The 18,152-nt window shown below is 38.1% G+C and overlaps 2 protein-coding genes across 2 annotated transcripts in view; both read right to left on the bottom strand.

Annotated features, from left to right (window-relative positions):
• The window catches only part of LOC132190423 (DNA ligase 4), a 38,221-nt gene extending 24,668 nt beyond the window's left edge, over positions 1-13,553 (bottom strand). Inside the window, exons 1-12 of the mRNA XM_059605412.1 lie at positions 13,135-13,553; positions 12,963-13,054; positions 11,589-11,674; positions 11,335-11,471; positions 11,015-11,089; positions 10,688-10,779; positions 9,840-9,911; positions 4,796-4,875; positions 4,667-4,704; positions 4,573-4,579; positions 4,239-4,400; positions 2,682-2,757 (exon numbers count right to left, since the gene is read on the bottom strand). Of these exons, the coding sequence (XP_059461395.1) occupies positions 2,682-2,757; positions 4,239-4,400; positions 4,573-4,579; positions 4,667-4,704; positions 4,796-4,875; positions 9,840-9,911; positions 10,688-10,779; positions 11,015-11,089; positions 11,335-11,471; positions 11,589-11,674; positions 12,963-13,054; positions 13,135-13,464 (1,247 nt within the window). The 5' untranslated portion in view covers positions 13,465-13,553. The remainder of the gene's footprint in view (positions 1-2,681; positions 2,758-4,238; positions 4,401-4,572; positions 4,580-4,666; positions 4,705-4,795; positions 4,876-9,839; positions 9,912-10,687; positions 10,780-11,014; positions 11,090-11,334; positions 11,472-11,588; positions 11,675-12,962; positions 13,055-13,134) is intronic.
• Positions 13,554-14,650: 1,097 nt separating this feature from the next.
• LOC132189945 (uncharacterized) lies at positions 14,651-17,874 on the bottom strand. Its single transcript, XM_059604801.1, has 3 exons — positions 17,542-17,874; positions 16,132-16,332; positions 14,651-14,840 (listed from the first exon to the last, which is right to left on the bottom strand). Exons 1-3 carry the CDS (start codon positions 17,650-17,652, stop codon positions 14,805-14,807), a joined length of 348 nt encoding a protein of 115 aa, XP_059460784.1. The 5' UTR covers positions 17,653-17,874; the 3' UTR covers positions 14,651-14,804.
• Between the last annotated feature and the right edge of the window lie 278 nt (positions 17,875-18,152).

Here is an 18,152-nt window from a genome sequence, read left to right as displayed (position 1 = left end):
TGTTTAAAATGAATGGCAATAAGGCGTCGGGTCCTGATGGGTTTTCTATGGCTTTCTTCCAAGTTTGTTGGGAGGTGGTGAGGGAGGATGTCATGAAGGTATTCAGTGCTTTTCATGCTGGGGAGAGGTTTGAGAAGAGCCTTAATGCCTCCTTCATTTCGCTAATTCCGAAGGTTCCCGGAGCTACTAATCTCAGAGACTTTCGGCCTATTAGCCTTGTGGGAGGTATCTACAAGATTATTGCAAAGGTATTAGCTAATCGATTGAAGGTTGTGCTGGATAAGATCATTTCTCAGTCCCAAAGTGCCTTTATTAAAGGTAGGCAGATTCTCGATCCTGTCTTGATTTCTAATGAATGCATAGACAGTCGGCTGCGTTCTGGGGAGCCAGGGGTTGTATGCAAAACGGATCTAGAAAAAGCCTATGACCATGTGAATTGGGGTTTCTTGTTATACATGCTTAGGATAAGTGGTTTTGGTGGGATTTGGTGTTCTTAGATTGAACATTGTATTTCATCGGTGCGGTTCTCGATTCTGATCAATGGTTCGCCTAATGGATTCTTCAGCAGCTCCAAGGGCTTAAGACAAGGGGACCCTTTATCTCCTCTGTTGTTCGTTTTTGTGATGGAATCTCTAAGCAGAATGATTTTGGCGGCAGTGAACGGGGGTTTTATTGAAGGGTTTCAGGTCGGTAATATTACTACTTCCCATCTTTGGTTTGCGGACGATACTTTGATTTTTTGTAATGCTATGCCCACCCAGCTTCGGTATTTGCGGAGTGTGTTTCTGTTGTTTGAAGCCGTTTCCGGGTTGAAAGTTAATTTGGCCAAGTCGGAGATAATTCCAGTAGAGGATGTGGTGCAAGTGGCCAGGTTAGCTGGTATTCTGGGGTGTGGGGTTGCTTCCTTGCCGGTTAGGTACCTTGGTTTGCCGCTGGGGGCCTCTTGCAAGGCTAAACATATTTGGGATGGAGTTATTGAGAAGATAAAACGTCGGTTGGCCGGGTGGAAAAGATCTTATCTGTCAAAGGAGGGGAGAGTCACGCTTATTAAGAGTACTCTTGTCAACTTGCCGACGTACTATTTGTTGCTCTTCCCCATTCCGGGTAGTGTTGCAAAGAGGATTGAGAACTTGCAACGGGATTTTTTATGGGTAGGTCTAGGCGACGAGTTCAAGTTCCACCTGGTGGAGTGGGCGAAGGTTTGCACCCCGATTAAGGAGGGAGGTTTGGGTATCAGGAACCTTAGGGTTTTCAGTCGCGCCCTCCTAAGGAAGTGGTTGTGGCGCTATGGGTTAGAGAGAGATTCTTGGTGGAGGGCTGTGGTGGAGGCGAAATTTGGTAGTCTTTGGGGAGGGTGGTATTCCTTGGAGCCGGGTGGTCCTATGGGGGTGGGGTTGTGGAAGAACATCAGGAAGGGGTGGGCCACTTTCTAAAGGTTTACTCGATTTGAGGTAGGGGAGGGGTCTAAGGTGCGCTTTTGGCACGATCTGTGGCGTGGTGATTTGGCTCTCAAGCATGCTTTTCCAGGTTTATTTAGCATTGTCTGCGCTAAGGACGCTTCAGTGGCAGAGCATTTGGAGGTGCTGGATGGCTCTAACCAGTGGAATGTGAGCTTTTCTAGAGAAGCTCATGATTGGGAGGTGGAGGTGTTGGCTTCTTTTTTCCAGGTGTTACATGCTGCTCAAGTGAGGCGAGGGTATAAAGATAGGTTGTGGTGGAATTCTTCCAAAAGAGGCCGATTCAAGGTCAAGCTCCTTTACGCTGCCTTGGCGAGTCCTGTTGGGGGAGGATTTCCGTGGAAGAGTGTGTGGCGTACCCAAGCTCCTCCGAGGGCGAGTTTTTTTGTGAGGTCGGCGGCTTTGGGTAAAATTTTGACCCTGGACAATCTCAGAAAGCGATGGGTGATTGTGAGAAACAGGTGTTGTATGTGCAAGAAGACCGAGGAGAAGGTGAACCATCTTCTCCTTCATTGCGAGGTAGCTTATGCTTTGTGGAGCACCTTTTTCAGTTGGTTTGGGTTGTCTTGGGTGATGCCGAATAGGGTTTAGGATTTGCTCGCTTGTTGGTGGTCTTCGAGGAGGAGGGGGAGTGCCGCGGTATGGAAAATGGTGCCTACGTGCTTTTTTTGGTGTCTGTAGAGGGAAAGGAATAATAGGTGCTTTGAGGATTTGGAGGGGACTTGGGAAGACATTCTAGCCTCTTGCTATCAAATTTTGTATCTTTGGACCGTTGCGCATGTTTTTCCAGTTTCGATTAGTTACGATGATTTTCTTTTTCATTTTTCTCCTTCTAGTTAGGTGATCCTATTGTATACTCCCAGTGTACCTTGAGGCGCCTTTACGCTTTTTAATAAAACTTCTTATTTCTTATCAAAAAAAAATATATACAAACCTAAGTTGAAAGTCAATAATAGAAAGATTGGAGTCCCCTATGCCGAATAGAAAATCTAAAAATGCCCATGAAGAAAATTAGGAAAAAAAGTTGTTGGGTTTTGCAAAGGGGGTGGGAGGGAAGACGATATGCCAATTCTACTTCGAGAGTCCTATAATGCCCAAATATGAAATGCAAAACAGAGCATATTCCATGCTTAATAACTAGCTACTTAGGCTTATTTGGACCTGTAGCTAAATAATGACCAAAGATATACTTTTGCCCCTAAATACATGAAAGATATAGCTGACCTATTCTCAACGGTTTCTTTGAAGAACCTTTCAACATCATCCACATTATGAGCAATATGTGACCAACAAGGTTCCCCTGCATCAGCACAAATAAGACAGCAAATCAACCCATAAATATTCAGAGAAATGTCAAGATAAAGATTCAATGGAGTGCTTTGGCAAGAAGCGGAGGACAGGCTTACCCTTTGAGATAATCACCACATCAAGAACCAAGAAAGAAAATCACCACATTATAATTTGGGAAATCAAGAGACCAGAGTAGTCACAGTCCACAGTTGATGCAGGTTAATCCCAAATGCAACAAATTTTTTTGATGAATAACAATTCATTAAAAATAAAAGGCAAAGCCCTCGTACACGAAAAGTATACAAGAAAAACAACCACCCTAAAGATGTCTGGAATCTAAAAGGTTAACATTATATAAGGGCATGTTCTGTAGAGTTTTGTAAAACTTTATTCATTTGTCAAATGCTGAAAATTCTTCTCAAACATCAATTAACCAAACGAATTTTCAGATGCAGCACCCACCAATAATATACTTTCCAAAACATACCACAAAACTCTTCTCAAAACAGAACATTTTTCAACAAATAAAACACATAATACTTTTCAAAAAATAGTTACAATTAACTTCCGACGGCCACCATGATAATTACCATTAACTTCTAATGGCCCTACGGTGGCTGGGATGAACTTCTGGCGAACCCGTGCAGGTCACCATGAACGTCCAGCTGCCCTACAATGGCCGCCAAGAACAACCTAAGGCTCTACAGCGAGGAGCTTCTGGCAACCAAGTGGTGGCCACCAAGAATTTCCAATGACCCTATGGTAGCTCCAATGGCCGTCATGAACTACCGATGACACCATGGTGGCCGCCATGAACTTTCGGCAACCTCACGATGGCCGCCAAGTCTGTCAAGCAGAGACTCAGCGGTGACAGCCACTAGGCGACCACCACTGTGGAGTGTAAACTGCAATAATTTTTCTTTTTCTTTTTTTTTTTTTTTGGAGAACACTCCTCAATTTTTTAATTTTCAAAAACACTTCTTAAATCTTACCAAACAAATTTTCATTAGTGGACCACACATACAACACTTTTTTCAATTGTGGCCCAACCAAATCAATTATCAACTTTTACTTTTTCAAAATCCAAAACACTTCTCAAAAATTTACCAAACTGACCCTAAAATATTCTATGAACATCAACCCAATCGAAGAGAGATCTAAAAAAAGATGATTTTATATAAAGCATATATATGATTTTATATAAAGCATATATATATAACCATGAAACCACCCACTGTCCAATGAAGCCAAAAAAAGGAAAGAACCAGCACACTAGTAACGAGAAATGGCATGACGCGCCTGCAGGCGCCGCCTAGAGAGAGAGAGAGAGATGTAATTCTTATAAAAGTGCATAGAGCTTCAAAATGTTAGTATGAGAAAATCCCGAATGCATCCACTGACTATTATCAACGATGATAAATATTCATGCATGAGAAAAGTTTCTACTACATAAGATTTAATTAATACATAATCTCAAGTATCAATTTTTACCAGAAGGGCAGTGACTATTTAGACCAAGGTCACCATTAGGTACTAAGATTTCCAAACGACCCTTCAAAGGCTTCAAAACTTTCCGCAAAAGCTCATGGCGCTCCTTCAAGCTTTGGTGAATTACACTGGTATCCCCAACATAAAGAATATCAAATGCAATATCTAACAAATCTCATGTCAAGATACAACAAGCAATGATAACTAATTACTTGCAAGTTTCATTTTCCAATTTGCAGGGACACTCGTCCAAATCTTTTTCTGCCATCAAAATCAAATCAAGGTGCCTAAATTAAAGGCTGGACCTGGACCTTGAAGTCCGGCACAGAAAGGATACAACACAACTGCATCAGATTTTTTAACAAAAAATAAATGAGTGTCCACATGTAAAGATCCAATATAGAAACAGGGAAAAAAATCGAAAAGAAAACCTGTCGATCACTGTCTAGTCCATCCTTTGCTGCCTTGGCTGTTAACAAGAAAACATCATTTAAAAATGCATATGCTACTAGGCATGAAGACAGTAAAAAGAAGCTATTGAGTCAAAAAGGTACAAAAACCTATTTCCTGATTTGAACCAAACTCAGCAAAGCGGTTCAAAGATGTATCCCAGACCAACATTTCACCATCAAGTATACACCTAAAAAAATACAAGGGGGGGAAATAGAAATTATAAGAGATACAAGAATTTTCAATGCTAACAAACCTACTCCATTTGTTTATCACACCGAGAACATACTATATACTCTGAGGATTTATCAAATAAAAGCATCAAATGGATACTTAATATCAATAAGACTGAAGAATGCATATGTTCTGTAATTTTGGGTCTCACTCATGCTCCATTACATAGGAAGAAAGGTAGACTCATTCATGCCAGCCTGACCACCTCATTGAAAATGGGCTCTTCACTAAGAAATGTTAGATGGGCCCTTCACTATGAAAGGACAAAGTCAATATTGAGTTGCTGATAGTCTTTTCTTGATAAATCATGGTAACAAAACCACATCTCCCATTATTTATGTTGGTGGCAGTTGATTTACTACTATTAGCTTGGGTGAGATATCATCATTGAAAGTGTAACTTAGAGTATGTCACCACTTTCTACCAAGCCTTTCTCTCACACACAAAGCGCCAAAGCCATTTACCTAGGAGAGCATGATTGAACGTCCGCAAGTTCCGAATTCCCAACCCTCCCTTTGAGAGCGGCTAACAAACCTTGGACCAACTAACCAGGTGATATTTGAACTCCTTGTCTAGCTCACGTTGGAGCTTCTCAATCCGATTTGTAACACTTGTAGGGAGAGGAAAGAGGGACATCAAATACGAAGGCAAATTGAAAAGTGTGCTCTGAATAAAGGTAACCCTACCACCCTTAGACAAGTACATCCTCTTCCAACTACCCAACCATCGCACTATCTTTTCAATAACACCATCCTAAATGTGTTTAGCCTTGTAGGAGGCCCCCAAATGTAGGCCAAGATACTTCACAAACAAAGAGGAGACCCTACAACCTAGAATACCAGCCAACCCTTGCCTAAAATCTAAACACAAATTGGATCGTACTCAGAGTTCATACAAGCTAAGAACTCATAAAATACGTTCCCCATTTTCATCTTCTTAATCTGGACTGCATCTACAGCACACTTGATCTGCAAGGTCTAATAATGATCCAACTCCTACCACAAACCACAAAGTTCATAAAAGTAATTAGCTACAAACCAATCACCTTGGATTGTTTCATATGTTCCATGTATCCGTCGCTTCAATTAATAACTATGTGTTCCATCCCCCATTTTTAGTATGTTTAAGTTGCTGCATCTCAAACCTCTTTGATGTGAGGAGAAACAAATATCCCTGACTAATCTCCGATAGCATAGTATAATAACCATGGCATAATCATCAAATTCTCGGCCTCCCACTTGTCATAAGAAGGATCATCTAACTTAGGTTCATATATTTTCCCATTCAGGTATCCCATCTTTCCTCGACTCTTAATATATAACATAACGGACTATGACCAAGAAAGGTAATTGAGCCCACCCAACTTCACATTGTGATTTGGAGAATTGGATTTTCACTATGGGAGGTCACCTGACTCTCTATGCCCTTTTTGTGAGTTTTTGAGGTCTGGTTCGTTTCTGACATCTTGAGTTCAAGAGAGGTTAAAGAATAGCAAAATGAAACACTAGAATTCAACCATCAAAAAACAAAGGCAAATTCCCCTTTTTATCTTTTTTTTTTTTTTTTTTTTTAACTGCTCTAAACGACTTGTCGTTTAATGAAGGTTACCTTCCATTTTTCCTCTAGCTAAACAACTTGTCGTTTAGGTCCATTCTGTAGTACATGTCATTTTGTTCATGGCTATAAGATGAGTCTTCATATTGAACAACATGTCATTCAGTCTCTCCTCCACCATCAATGCACATTGCCTGCGTAAGACTTCGTCGTTGCATCGAAACACCGTGATTTTGCTAGAAAAAACCTTAGATCACCGTCAAGCCTTCGCACCCTCATACAATCAGCTATGTCCACCCACACTGGGAAGGATGGTAGTCGATCCTCACAGAGACACCAATGACCCATTTGACTGGAACAGGGTGCTACTGGCACAGAACAATGTGGAAAGCACGCTAGAACAAACCCACATTAAACACGACTTCAAATTATAATAGGAAGTTTCCATATTCAACACTCTAGGCTAGCAGGAGCTACTAAGTTGCTTACAGCATCATCTGAAGACATTTTTTTTTTTTATAAATAAGTGATTCATTGAAAAGCGCAGAGGGGCGCAACCCTAGTACACAGGAAGTATAAAAAGAAAGGCCCCACTAAAGGCAGAAAGAAAAACATAAAGATAAAAATTGAGACACAGTAGAAAATTGAGGCACACTAAAAGTGTCGGCCAAATGGAACAGAGTTTGAATCAACAACTTTTTGAGCTCTTCCATTGACCTTTCTTGATCTTCAAAACATCTTCCATTCCGCTCACGCCAAATAATCCACATGACGCACAGTGGTGCAATTCGCCATACCTCCTTAGCTAAAATATTGCATCGCTGACAGCACTAACAGGCTAACAAATCTACCACTCCTCTAGGCATGACCCAAGTAACAGCAAAAAGAGAGAAAACCATACTCCATAAAGCTCAGGCCACTTCACAGTGAAGGAGAAGATGGTTTACAGACTCACCACTGTGCTTGCACATACAACACCATCCCACCACAATAATACCTCTTTTACACAAATTATCCAAGGTCAAAATCTTTCCAAGAGTCGCCGTCCACACAAAGAAACCAACTCTCAATGAAACTTTAACTTTCCATATACTCCACGGGAAAGAGGATGTCCCCAAGGAAGAAAGCTTACGAAAAAAAGACCTGACCTCAAAGATATGTCGTTTAGAAGGAGTCCACCACATACAATTCGACACCCCCATGTGATTACGGAAAGCATATAACTTCCCAAAAAAAGCCATCACCACCTCTACCTCCCAATCCTGTACCGCCCGTGAAAAATGAACATTCCACCATTGACTAGATGCATATGATCCCTAAGCCATGCCTCCTTATTACTCGCAATTCGAAATAATGCAGGAAATGCTTCCTTTAAGGACTGATCCCCGCACCAAATATCGAGTCAAAATCTAATGTGGGAGCCATCTCCTACTCCAAAGGTAATAAATTTTGAGAAAACTTCCCACCCTCTCCGAATATGTTTCCACACCCCAACTCCATAAGGGCCCTCCACCACCTTGGTACACCATCCACTGTTCATACACCCACACTTAACTTCTACTACCAACCTCCAATACGCTTCCCTTTCCGTTGCATATCGCCATAACCATTTACCCAATAAAGCGAGATTGAAAGTGCGCAAGTTTTGAATTCCTAAACCACCATCTTGCATGGGAAAACAAATTTGAGCCCATTTCACTAGATGGAACTTGGACTCCTCATTTAGACCACCCCACAGGAAATCTCTTTGTAGCTTCTCCAATCTATTCGCCACACTCACAGGAATAGGAAATAAAGACAAGAAATACGTAGGGAGATAGGACCAAGTACTTTTGATAAGTGTAAGCCTCCCACCCTTTGATAGATACATTTTCTTCCAACCTGCCAATTTCCTTCCCATCTTCTCGATAATATCATTCCAAATGGTGGTAGACCTGTGAGGCGCCCCCAGAGGAAGACCCAAATATTTCATAGGTAATCTTGCCACCCTACACCCAAAAATGTTTGCCAGCCTATCAATATCCTCTACCTCACCAATTGGAACAATCTCTTACTTTGACAAGTTAATTTTCAACCCCGAGACCGCTTCAAAACATAGAAAAAGACACCGCAGATATCTGAGATGTTCCTCATTGGCCCCACAAAGAATCAACGTGTCATCAGCAAACAGCAAATGTGAGACACTGAGACCAGGATTGTTCCTTGATCCCATTGAAAAACCAGCTACAAGACCACTAGCTTCAATAGCCTCCATCATTCTACGTAGCACCTCCATCACAATAACAAACAGAAAAGGAGATAGTGGATCCCCTTGTGTTATACCCCAAGAGCTACTAAAAAAGCTTGAGGGTTCTCCATTAATCAAAACTGAATATCGTCACTTATGCTTCCCTCCCTCCTCTTTCATGTGTTCAACAAGATACTATACGGCTTGCTAGAGCTACTAAATGATTACAGCATTATCTCCCAGACATCAATGGGAACACACCAACTAAAATGATTTCTGGTAATCATCAATTAAGCCTCCCCTCTCTCCTAGGCAGGAAGATACTAGGCCTGTTGGAGCCACTAAGTGATTACCGCGTCATCTCTGAGACCACAATAGGAACTCACCAACTAAAATGACCTCTGGTCATTGTCATTTTGCTTCATCTATTGAGAATTTTCCAAGAGGATAAAAAAAAGCATTTACATATATGGGGCTTCAACAAGTCATTAGGAAACATTTGCACAAACTTTGCAAGTCTCCCTGGTAACCATATAAACTGGATTACTTTGGTCGTATTGTTGTGTTATTTATAAGGATAATAAATAATATGAATGGACAAATACAAGGACCTACAGTCATTTTCCATACAATCATACTACTAATTGGACAATTGGAAACCACACATGTCATGGAAAAGTTTCTTTTTCTAAGTGGACGAAGGTTGGTCTTCTCAAAATTCATTCATTGAGTAATCTTCATGAAAGCTGGTGATAATTCATCATGTTTCAACCCAAGAAGCCCTGTGGCCATTCGGATTAAGGTATGACCAGAGAAGGGCCAAAGCAGGCATGATACTTAGAATGGCTCTTTCATTTCCCTACAAGTGGTTCATTCACAAATCAAACAAGTTTAGAGGTACAAAGAAGCTCTGCTCCTTCTCTCAAGGTGGTTAGCCTTTGTTAAGACTCTATCCCATCTGTTGGACAGATAGTGCCTCTTTTGAAGTACATATATAACTAGTGAAGCGACACAATAACTTAACTACATCACACAAGTGTAGTTTAAGTAAGACTTAGATGGCAAATACAAGAAAATGCAAGAAAAATCAACCCAAAATAACACGAAGATTAAAATAACAACTTCACATGAATACGTACCTATCAGCCAGAACATTTTGTATGATAATGTCCGACATCCCATGCCCATACTCAGAGTGATCAAGAAAGTTCCTGCAGAACAAAAACTACTTGTGAATCATACCATCCCAAAGAACATATTGTTAAATCACCACTTATCCAAAAAGCTTAAGCTAATAGGAAGAAATGAATTTAATTATTTAACCAATATTCTAACACTCCCCTTCATGGGTAGGCTCAAACTCTCTTTTAATAGGTGAGGTCCAACACATGAAATATTTAATTGAAATAGGGGATAAATAACTAAGACAAGATTCGAACTCATGACATTTGGCTCTGATACCATGTTAAAACACCACTCGTCCTAAAAACTTAAGCTAATAGGAAGAGATAAATTTAATCAATACTTTAATACTCCCTCTCACATGTGGGCTCAAACTTTATTTTAATAGGTGAGGTCAACACGTGAAATAATATTTAAATAGGGGTGAATTGACTGAGTCAAGATTCAAACTCAGGACCTCTAGTTCTGATATCAAGTTAAATCACCACTTATCCTAAAAGCTTAAACTAATAGGAAGAAATAAATTTAATCAATACTTTAATAAATATAGTTTAGGATCTTTCAGAAACTTAATAATTATGGAACCACTTGGATAACAATGGCCCAAGCTCACATAATCACAAGCCCAAAAATCCTAGTTGTGCAGTCAATTCACTAAATCTAAAACTTAGCTAAAAAACAACTATAATCACATTTAGAAGTTCAAATAAAATTAACATAAGTATTAAATCCCTAATATAAAGATTAAAAGCATGAATTTAATCAACTAATAAAAATTTGTGATAAGGGATATTTGTGCGCAGACCTTGAGAAGAAGTGTATCTCAGTTCCATTCTTATGAATTTGGATGCGATCACCATCAAATTTGCATTCAACAACCACTTCCTTCCCATGAAGCTAAACAGATGAGAAAAGGATGTCAAACTATAGTGTAAGGGCAAGACGTCGAATTAATGAAGAAAACGAGATGTGAAATCCTTTGGGGTTGGGAAATAAAATTCTAAATAATATTTACAATGGGTATACTATAACTCAATAACTATTTTAAAGCATCACAGTCCTTCTGGATGAAGATGGTAGAGTGCACTTGAAACATATGTGATCAGGAGAGTTAAGTCTTTGCAAACCACACCTTTTTCCATGCACCTGCAGCATTGGCGACTCTCATAGCTAGTTGAGGGCGCACAGCTTTTCCAACTTCAATGTCCTGCAAGAATACATGAACAAAAATGTAAAGAGAGCTCCTTAAAAGAGTCTTTTTAAGCACTTAAAGTTGAATCGCAAATACTGGAATCATTTGATAACTTTTTTCATCTCAACAATGTGGTATAAATCAGTGTCTTAAATAACATACCCTAAAAAGCTCTTGCAAAACTAAACAGGATTAATGTTGCTATACAATCAAATGTGAAAAATAAGTTTAAAGACTTGATTGAAAAATTCGTACTAGACCTGGCGCTTATGCCGTTGACTTCGATCCCTCAGCTTTTCACAAACCAATTTTAGATCACAAGTCACATTAAACAGGTCTTCAGCATCAGGATGGAATTCATGAAAAATGCTCTTTTCACTAATTCCCAGCTTAAGATCTGCATAAAAAAAATTAAATAAATAATAAATGAATGAATAAATAAAGATAACAATCATAGTTTAGCCTACAGTGATGAAGAAAAGAATTACATAAACTATGGATGTCAATACAAAACCTTTTAGAATAATCATGATAATCCACTTCATTTCCTGTGCATTTGTCTTGTTTATCAGAGTAGAAAGAACTGATGTCTTCTCTGCCCTGTTCCCACGGTTGTGCCATGTAGATATCAAAATGAAAACAAAACGACCACTATCATATCATGTAAGAAAAAAGAATACATAATAATCAAGCAGAAGCTTAGAGGCAAATAATGTACAGTGACAAATAAAATAAAAGTTTAAGCTTAAATAAACATGAAATAAAAATAAAGGAAACATACAGATCACTCTTTATATATTTCTGAACTTATATCATGATATGCACACCAAATGTACATAGATAAAACAAGGTGATCAACTACAACTATAGACCTAATAGAAGAGGTAAAAGTGAGGATGAAAAAAAAAAAAAAAACAAAAAAACAAAATAGCAGTGTAAATAATATCCACAGCCAAGGTGAGCACTTTCTAATCTAGTTTGGGAGAATCTCTAATGGTGATATTGCCAACCCCGTTAATGCGAATGGTCTTTGGACCACATGGAAACTCCCCCTCCCCTAGGTAGTGTCCCACATTCAATCCCATATGGGTTCATGAGTTGCATTCACCAGTCAAAAACATCAATCATAATTTTACAGCCAGTTAGTTTCCCAATATAAGTTTTGTTTTGTGAGCAATTAGTAGAGGGTAAACATAGACATTTGGGATGCAAGAAAGGAAAAGATCGAGATTTGGGAGAATGGTGAGTACTGGCTTAATGAGCACTTCAGTTGGGCTTCCAACAAGAAAACTACGCATTAGTCCTTGTGACGTCCAAATTCAGTTGTTAATAAGTTTCCTCTTTCCTTAATTATTCCATAGCTACTTATTGATCAGAATCTCACTCTCATGCTCGGGTTAGGTACTCACAGTAAAATTTATATTATTCCTTGCGGGGAAATATTTTTTTCTTTCTGTTTATATTTATGAAATTTGTTAAGGTAATAATATTCTTATCACTCGAATTTTCACAAACATTTTTAGATAAAGACGAATACATAGTACACTGTACACCTGATATATACATATTTTTCCTCATACAGATCAAGGACTTCACATCTTTTAGGTATTGAATATTCTTCTGACCAACTCTAATCTTCATAAACAAATTTAGAATGCATTTGCCTTATGAAGATCAAGGAAAGCACGTTTTACCTATCTCATCAATCATATATCTATAGCTTGTTTACTATATGATAAACGCACATTTTCTTTCTAAGCGTCAATCCAAACTTAGCTTTGACAAGATGACTTTTTCACTAAGGTTATTTCTTTTTGCAAATTCTTCTAAGTTCCTGAGAATACTTGTAGAATAGCTAGTAAAGAAGAAACAGAATCAAATGGTACACCTGTTTTCAGCAGAAGCCAAGCGATCGAGCAAGTCGTTCACGTCCTTGATTGTTAATCCACCAGAAGCCATCCCTTGCCTGCGCTGCAATACCTGTTTCACGGACAACAATTTTCAAACACCCGGTACCAAATGCACCAAACGAAAAGAAATGAAACGAAATCCCAAAAGACCTCGGCGGCGACGAGGGAGAAGTTTCCGGCATTGGCGCCGGTTTGGGCGCCGCCTTTGCGCCAATTGACGAGGCGGAGGGCGTCGTGGGAGTCGCGGGACATGCCGAGGGCGTCGATGAGGCAGGTGGCGAGCACCGACTCCTTGAGGCCGTAGGTGCCGCGCTCGCGATCGAGGCTGGGGAGGAGCAGTCGGATGGCGCTGAAATAGTGGCCGGAATGGCAAAAGGTGTCGAGGAACTTGCGGAACTTGGAGCTCTTCTTGGCGGACGACTTGCTCCGCTGCATCCACGTGAAGAGGCTGCAGAGCACGCTGAACTTCGTCTCCGTCATTTTCACTTCTCCAGTGCTTTCAGGCAGAAGGAGAAACCGCGCTATGGAAGCTTACCAAGGAAGGAGAGAGTCTGTCAAGTCATGCGTGCCTTTTGCCGCTTTCAAAATTAAAAAAGGAAACGGAAAATATATATATATATATACCATATTGTTTCATCTAATTGTTGTATTCTATTGTTTCTTTTTCCAACTTAATATACATGTTTACAGATTTTTTTTTTTTTTTTACATTTTTATTTGAGTAAAAGGGAGAAAACTTTCGGAAGGGTACTGTTTTTATTTTAGAGAGTTTTTACAAATATTACCTTTACACCTTAACATGATGAGTAATGCTATAAGTTACTCTTATGTCATTTATGTGCCCCTTTAAAAATAATGTGGTTTTAAAAATTACTATTGAGCTTGTGATTGATCATTATTGGATTTGATTAAACTGTAAAAGCCACCTTATTTTTAAAATGACACAAGATACAAGATGAACTTATAGAATTATTCTAACATGATTGTGAATTTCATACTCACATTTTTTACTTGAATAATTTTATCTTTTGCATTTTTGGGTTGCAACAAATAAATCTTTCCATTAAAATCCAACCCATTCAGCATCATCAAGCAATTCAAAATTTCTTCTTACCTAACCATATGAACACAGATTTTAAGCTAATTAAATCAAGAACCTTCAATCTCTGGTACCCAAGTTTTTTAAAATTTGTAATGCCACCCATCCGTTAATATTTAACAAAAAAATCCTAGTGGAGGACGAAAGAATTCCCAAAATGCCCATATTTAAAAATAAAAATAAAATAAAATAAAAAATCATTTAATTAGGATAATTTTGTAATTGTAAAACTTTTACAAGAGTATAAAGGACATTTCACCCCATTATTGTTTAATTTAACCTCAAACCTTAGTGGTAGAGGTGACATTACAAACTTTTTAAACTTGAATACTCAAAATTAAGAGTTTTAAAGTTAAAGAAAGTAATTGTAAAAACGATGAAGCAAAGTTTTCCCTTAAAATAAAAAGGAAGCCAAATGAAAACATGGCCTTGCTAATATTTTCCTTCATATGCAGATACCACCTTAAACAAAAATGGCTGCGCAGCTGCTAGCCTGTAGCAGTAAAAAGCCAGGGACTTGAAAACATCCAGGATTGAAAGAGGAGGTCAGGAATTTCACTTTCCAGCTTAAATAACAAGAGTATTTATTATTACTACTTCATTATGATCAAATACATGGGGTTTTCTCTTCTCTACAGAAAGATTACAGCTGAAACAGAATAGTCTATCAGCAAGCGTTGGCCCATGCATTGAAGCTTTGAGATCTCCATGGATCTATTACTCAAAATGTTGAGCCATTAAATCCAAAGAATGATCGCTGGACCAAGAAAAGGAAGGACACATAATAGGATTTAGTAAACAATGAATGTATTACAACAAAAGTGTTGATTTCCACAAGTATATATACCATGGAAGAATATATTTCAAAGTGTTCCACTTTAGCACTCTAACAATTAGTAACATATTTTTGTTTCAGCAGGATATTATTCCCAATAGAAACTCATTGAACCAGCATCTTCTTTTCTAATATGCACCAATGTAATCTCTTATTTGTGTGTGTTTTTTAGTTATTCTTTTTATTTTTGGAAAGAAATACATAAGACAAATAAGAAAGTAAGTATGAAGAAACAGAACCTAAATCATGATTCCAATGTCCATTGACATCATCAATCAGTTTTCATGTTTAACGAAAATGACTTTTCTGAGTTGTGAAAATTCTAAAGCACAGTCAAGCACACAAAGATTATATCTCACCAATCTTAAGAACATTTAAAGGAATTATGCAGGGAAAAGAAAGAGACATACCAAGAAAGAAATCTCCCATCTTACATGCATGCATACAGAATTGCAAGCATGTACCATTTTTTTATTTTTCTTTTTTGGTGGGGTGGGGGGGTGTATTGATAAAAGCCAAAGATAAACCGATTTTAGTCACCTAATTTTAAGACTCTTTACCCCAAGATTACCTCAAGATTGAGAAATTGAATTTTCTATCGATCTCCTTCTGGAGACGACACCTATTTATAAGGAACCTTACAGGATGGTTCCAGTTAAGTTGAAGGAACTTAAAGAACAATTGCAAAAACTATTGGATGAAGGGTTTATTCGGTTTAGTGGGTTTCCTTGCGGAGACCCGGTGTTCTATGTAAAGAAAAAGAATGAGTCAATAAGATTGTGTATTGATTACAGAGAGTTAAACCGGCTTACAATGAAGAATTAATATTCCTTTCCTTGCATTGATGATTTGGGGAACATATTAAGGAATATAGTCGCCCTTGTTATCTTGAGGAAATTTTCTCAGCAGGTACTTATGGAATAATTGTAAATATAAACAATAGCATGCCCGTTGTGAGTTTGGGGCATGACAGTAGTGGTATACGTAGGATAACACTTTGGCCAAACACTGGTTGGAGGATTTTCCTCATTGCCTACAACTTGTTCAACAGAAAACCATTTTTTTCCATGTAAACAGAAACACAGTTATAGCAATAACTGCAAATTATAAAGTACTCTCACATCAAACCTTTCTTTCCAGCAAAAAGCTTCCACAACAAAGTAGAAACAAATAATGTCCAAACAAGTGAAATGGAATAAGTCAAAAAGTTTACCTCAACATCATAAAATTTGATATAAAAGCGGGAGCTGTCTATAGATAGCTTAGTTTGAAGAATCTCTGCAATGGTTGAACTCAATTTTCCATTAACACTTGGTCCAAGGCCACCAATAGAGATTAATTCTCCATATGCGGCTGGCTCTTCTGTGCCTGCAAATGCGATGGGCACTCCCCCATTCAACAGAATCATCACATACTGAAGAATAAAGGGGAGAAAAAAAAAAAAAAAAAAGGCATGAATATGCAAGGTATCATATAACCATATTAAATGAGTGTCTACAACTCAAACATTGAAGAGAATGATATAGAAAAAAAATGTATTGAAGAGTGATAAATATAGCAAATATAAATAAATAAGCAATCATCATGGCAATTATACAAGAAAAGCAATCAAGTGCCAGTGCAAAAGGGTTTCTATGTCGAATAATGTATTCTAGTTTTTATATAATTATATTTTTACATATGATCTCCATGTCCTCTAGCACTAGAAGAAAAGCATGAGAACAGAACAAATATAATTCTAACAGCGTCCAAATTTGTTAATTGTCATTAGTCGAAATTATATTTACCTAGTTGTTGGCAGCACCACTTTAAATAATGTTATAATATTAATTAAATGATTAAATTCACCAATTTTTATCAGCTTAAACTTTTAGAATGAGGGGTGATTTACCATGATATCAGAGCCAGAACCATAGGTCATGATTTCGAACCTTGACTCTATAATTCACTTTACATTTCAGTTAAATATTCAACGCGTTAAGCCTCATTTATTGAGGGGGAGTTTATGGCCACACGTGAATGGGAGTATTAGAATATTAAATAAATGACTAAATTCACCACTTCTTATCCGTTGAAGCTTTTAGGATGAATGATAATTTAACAAATTAGTCAAATGCCTGCAGGACTACTTACAAGCAAGAAGCCCACAAAAAATAAGAGCAAATGTTTAGGTTCCCAATAAGACACCTCTTGCTGTCTCTCCTGGGAATCCCATGATGATATTGCCTAGTTGTTCCCCACTTACCACCATTAGCCTAAAAAATAAATCCAAAGACGACGCCGATGCTAGCCCTATGAGAACCAACTAAGAAGAGCAAATTAAAGAAATAAGCAAATGCCACCCACTGCACTCTACATGACACAAAAGAAGAAAGATACCATAATAAACAACTAAAAACTCTAAAAAATCAGATAATGGAAGAAGTGCTAACAAAGTGAGAAGCTGTGTCAAATTGTCAACTATAGCTCAACAAGATATCTAGTACAGAAGAATCTTAGCGTTCACAGAGTAATTTTGTCAAACAACACATGGTCAATGCAACAACTAGAGAAATACACACAACCATGGCTAAACAAGCAGAAATTTTATACACACATATAGGAAGAGAGAAGGAGACTTAACAGATTCGGGTTTGCCAATGATTTTGGAGACAGCTTTGGTGGCATCCTTGAGAATGTCGGAGGCCACCACTGCATCCACTGGAAAGTTCGTGAACAGATTCAAGGTTGGCATTTTTGTTTTTTTCTTTCTACTGAGTCTGAGCTATGTTATTTGTATGGGTGGCTTCGAATGAGGGATTTGTAGATAACGGCTCGAACGTATCGTATGTTCGTGGGCTTCCTGAGGAGGTAGATAACGGCTCCTTTTTGTCTTTTTCTTTTTTCAGAAGGGAAAAGAAAGGAAATTCTAGACCTGTGTGACTCTCTTCATGTTTGTTTATATTAATGTGGTTTTGATCCGAATGATTGTGGTTTTTAAGGAGAAAATAGTCTTGGCCCTCAAATTAGTCCTCATTTGGCATTTAGACTACAAACTTTAAAAATTTGCACTTTTGCGTTTGGTAAATAACACGTTACGCCCAAATACTGTTCATGAGTTGGTGAAAAAAATAAGAGTAATAATTGGTATAAAAAAGTTAAAAAATTTTATTTTGTAGTTATTTTTTTTATTTGATTAGTAGTAAAAAGTAAATGACGTAATATAAAAAGCAATAATATTTTGATGTTGATTTT

Source organism: Corylus avellana, chromosome ca8 (assembly GCF_901000735.1).
Source record: "Corylus avellana chromosome ca8, CavTom2PMs-1.0".
Lineage (NCBI taxonomy): Eukaryota > Viridiplantae > Streptophyta > Magnoliopsida > Fagales > Betulaceae > Corylus > Corylus avellana.
Note: the sequence above shows the minus strand (reverse complement) of the source record. Positions and strands in the feature narration are given on the sequence as shown.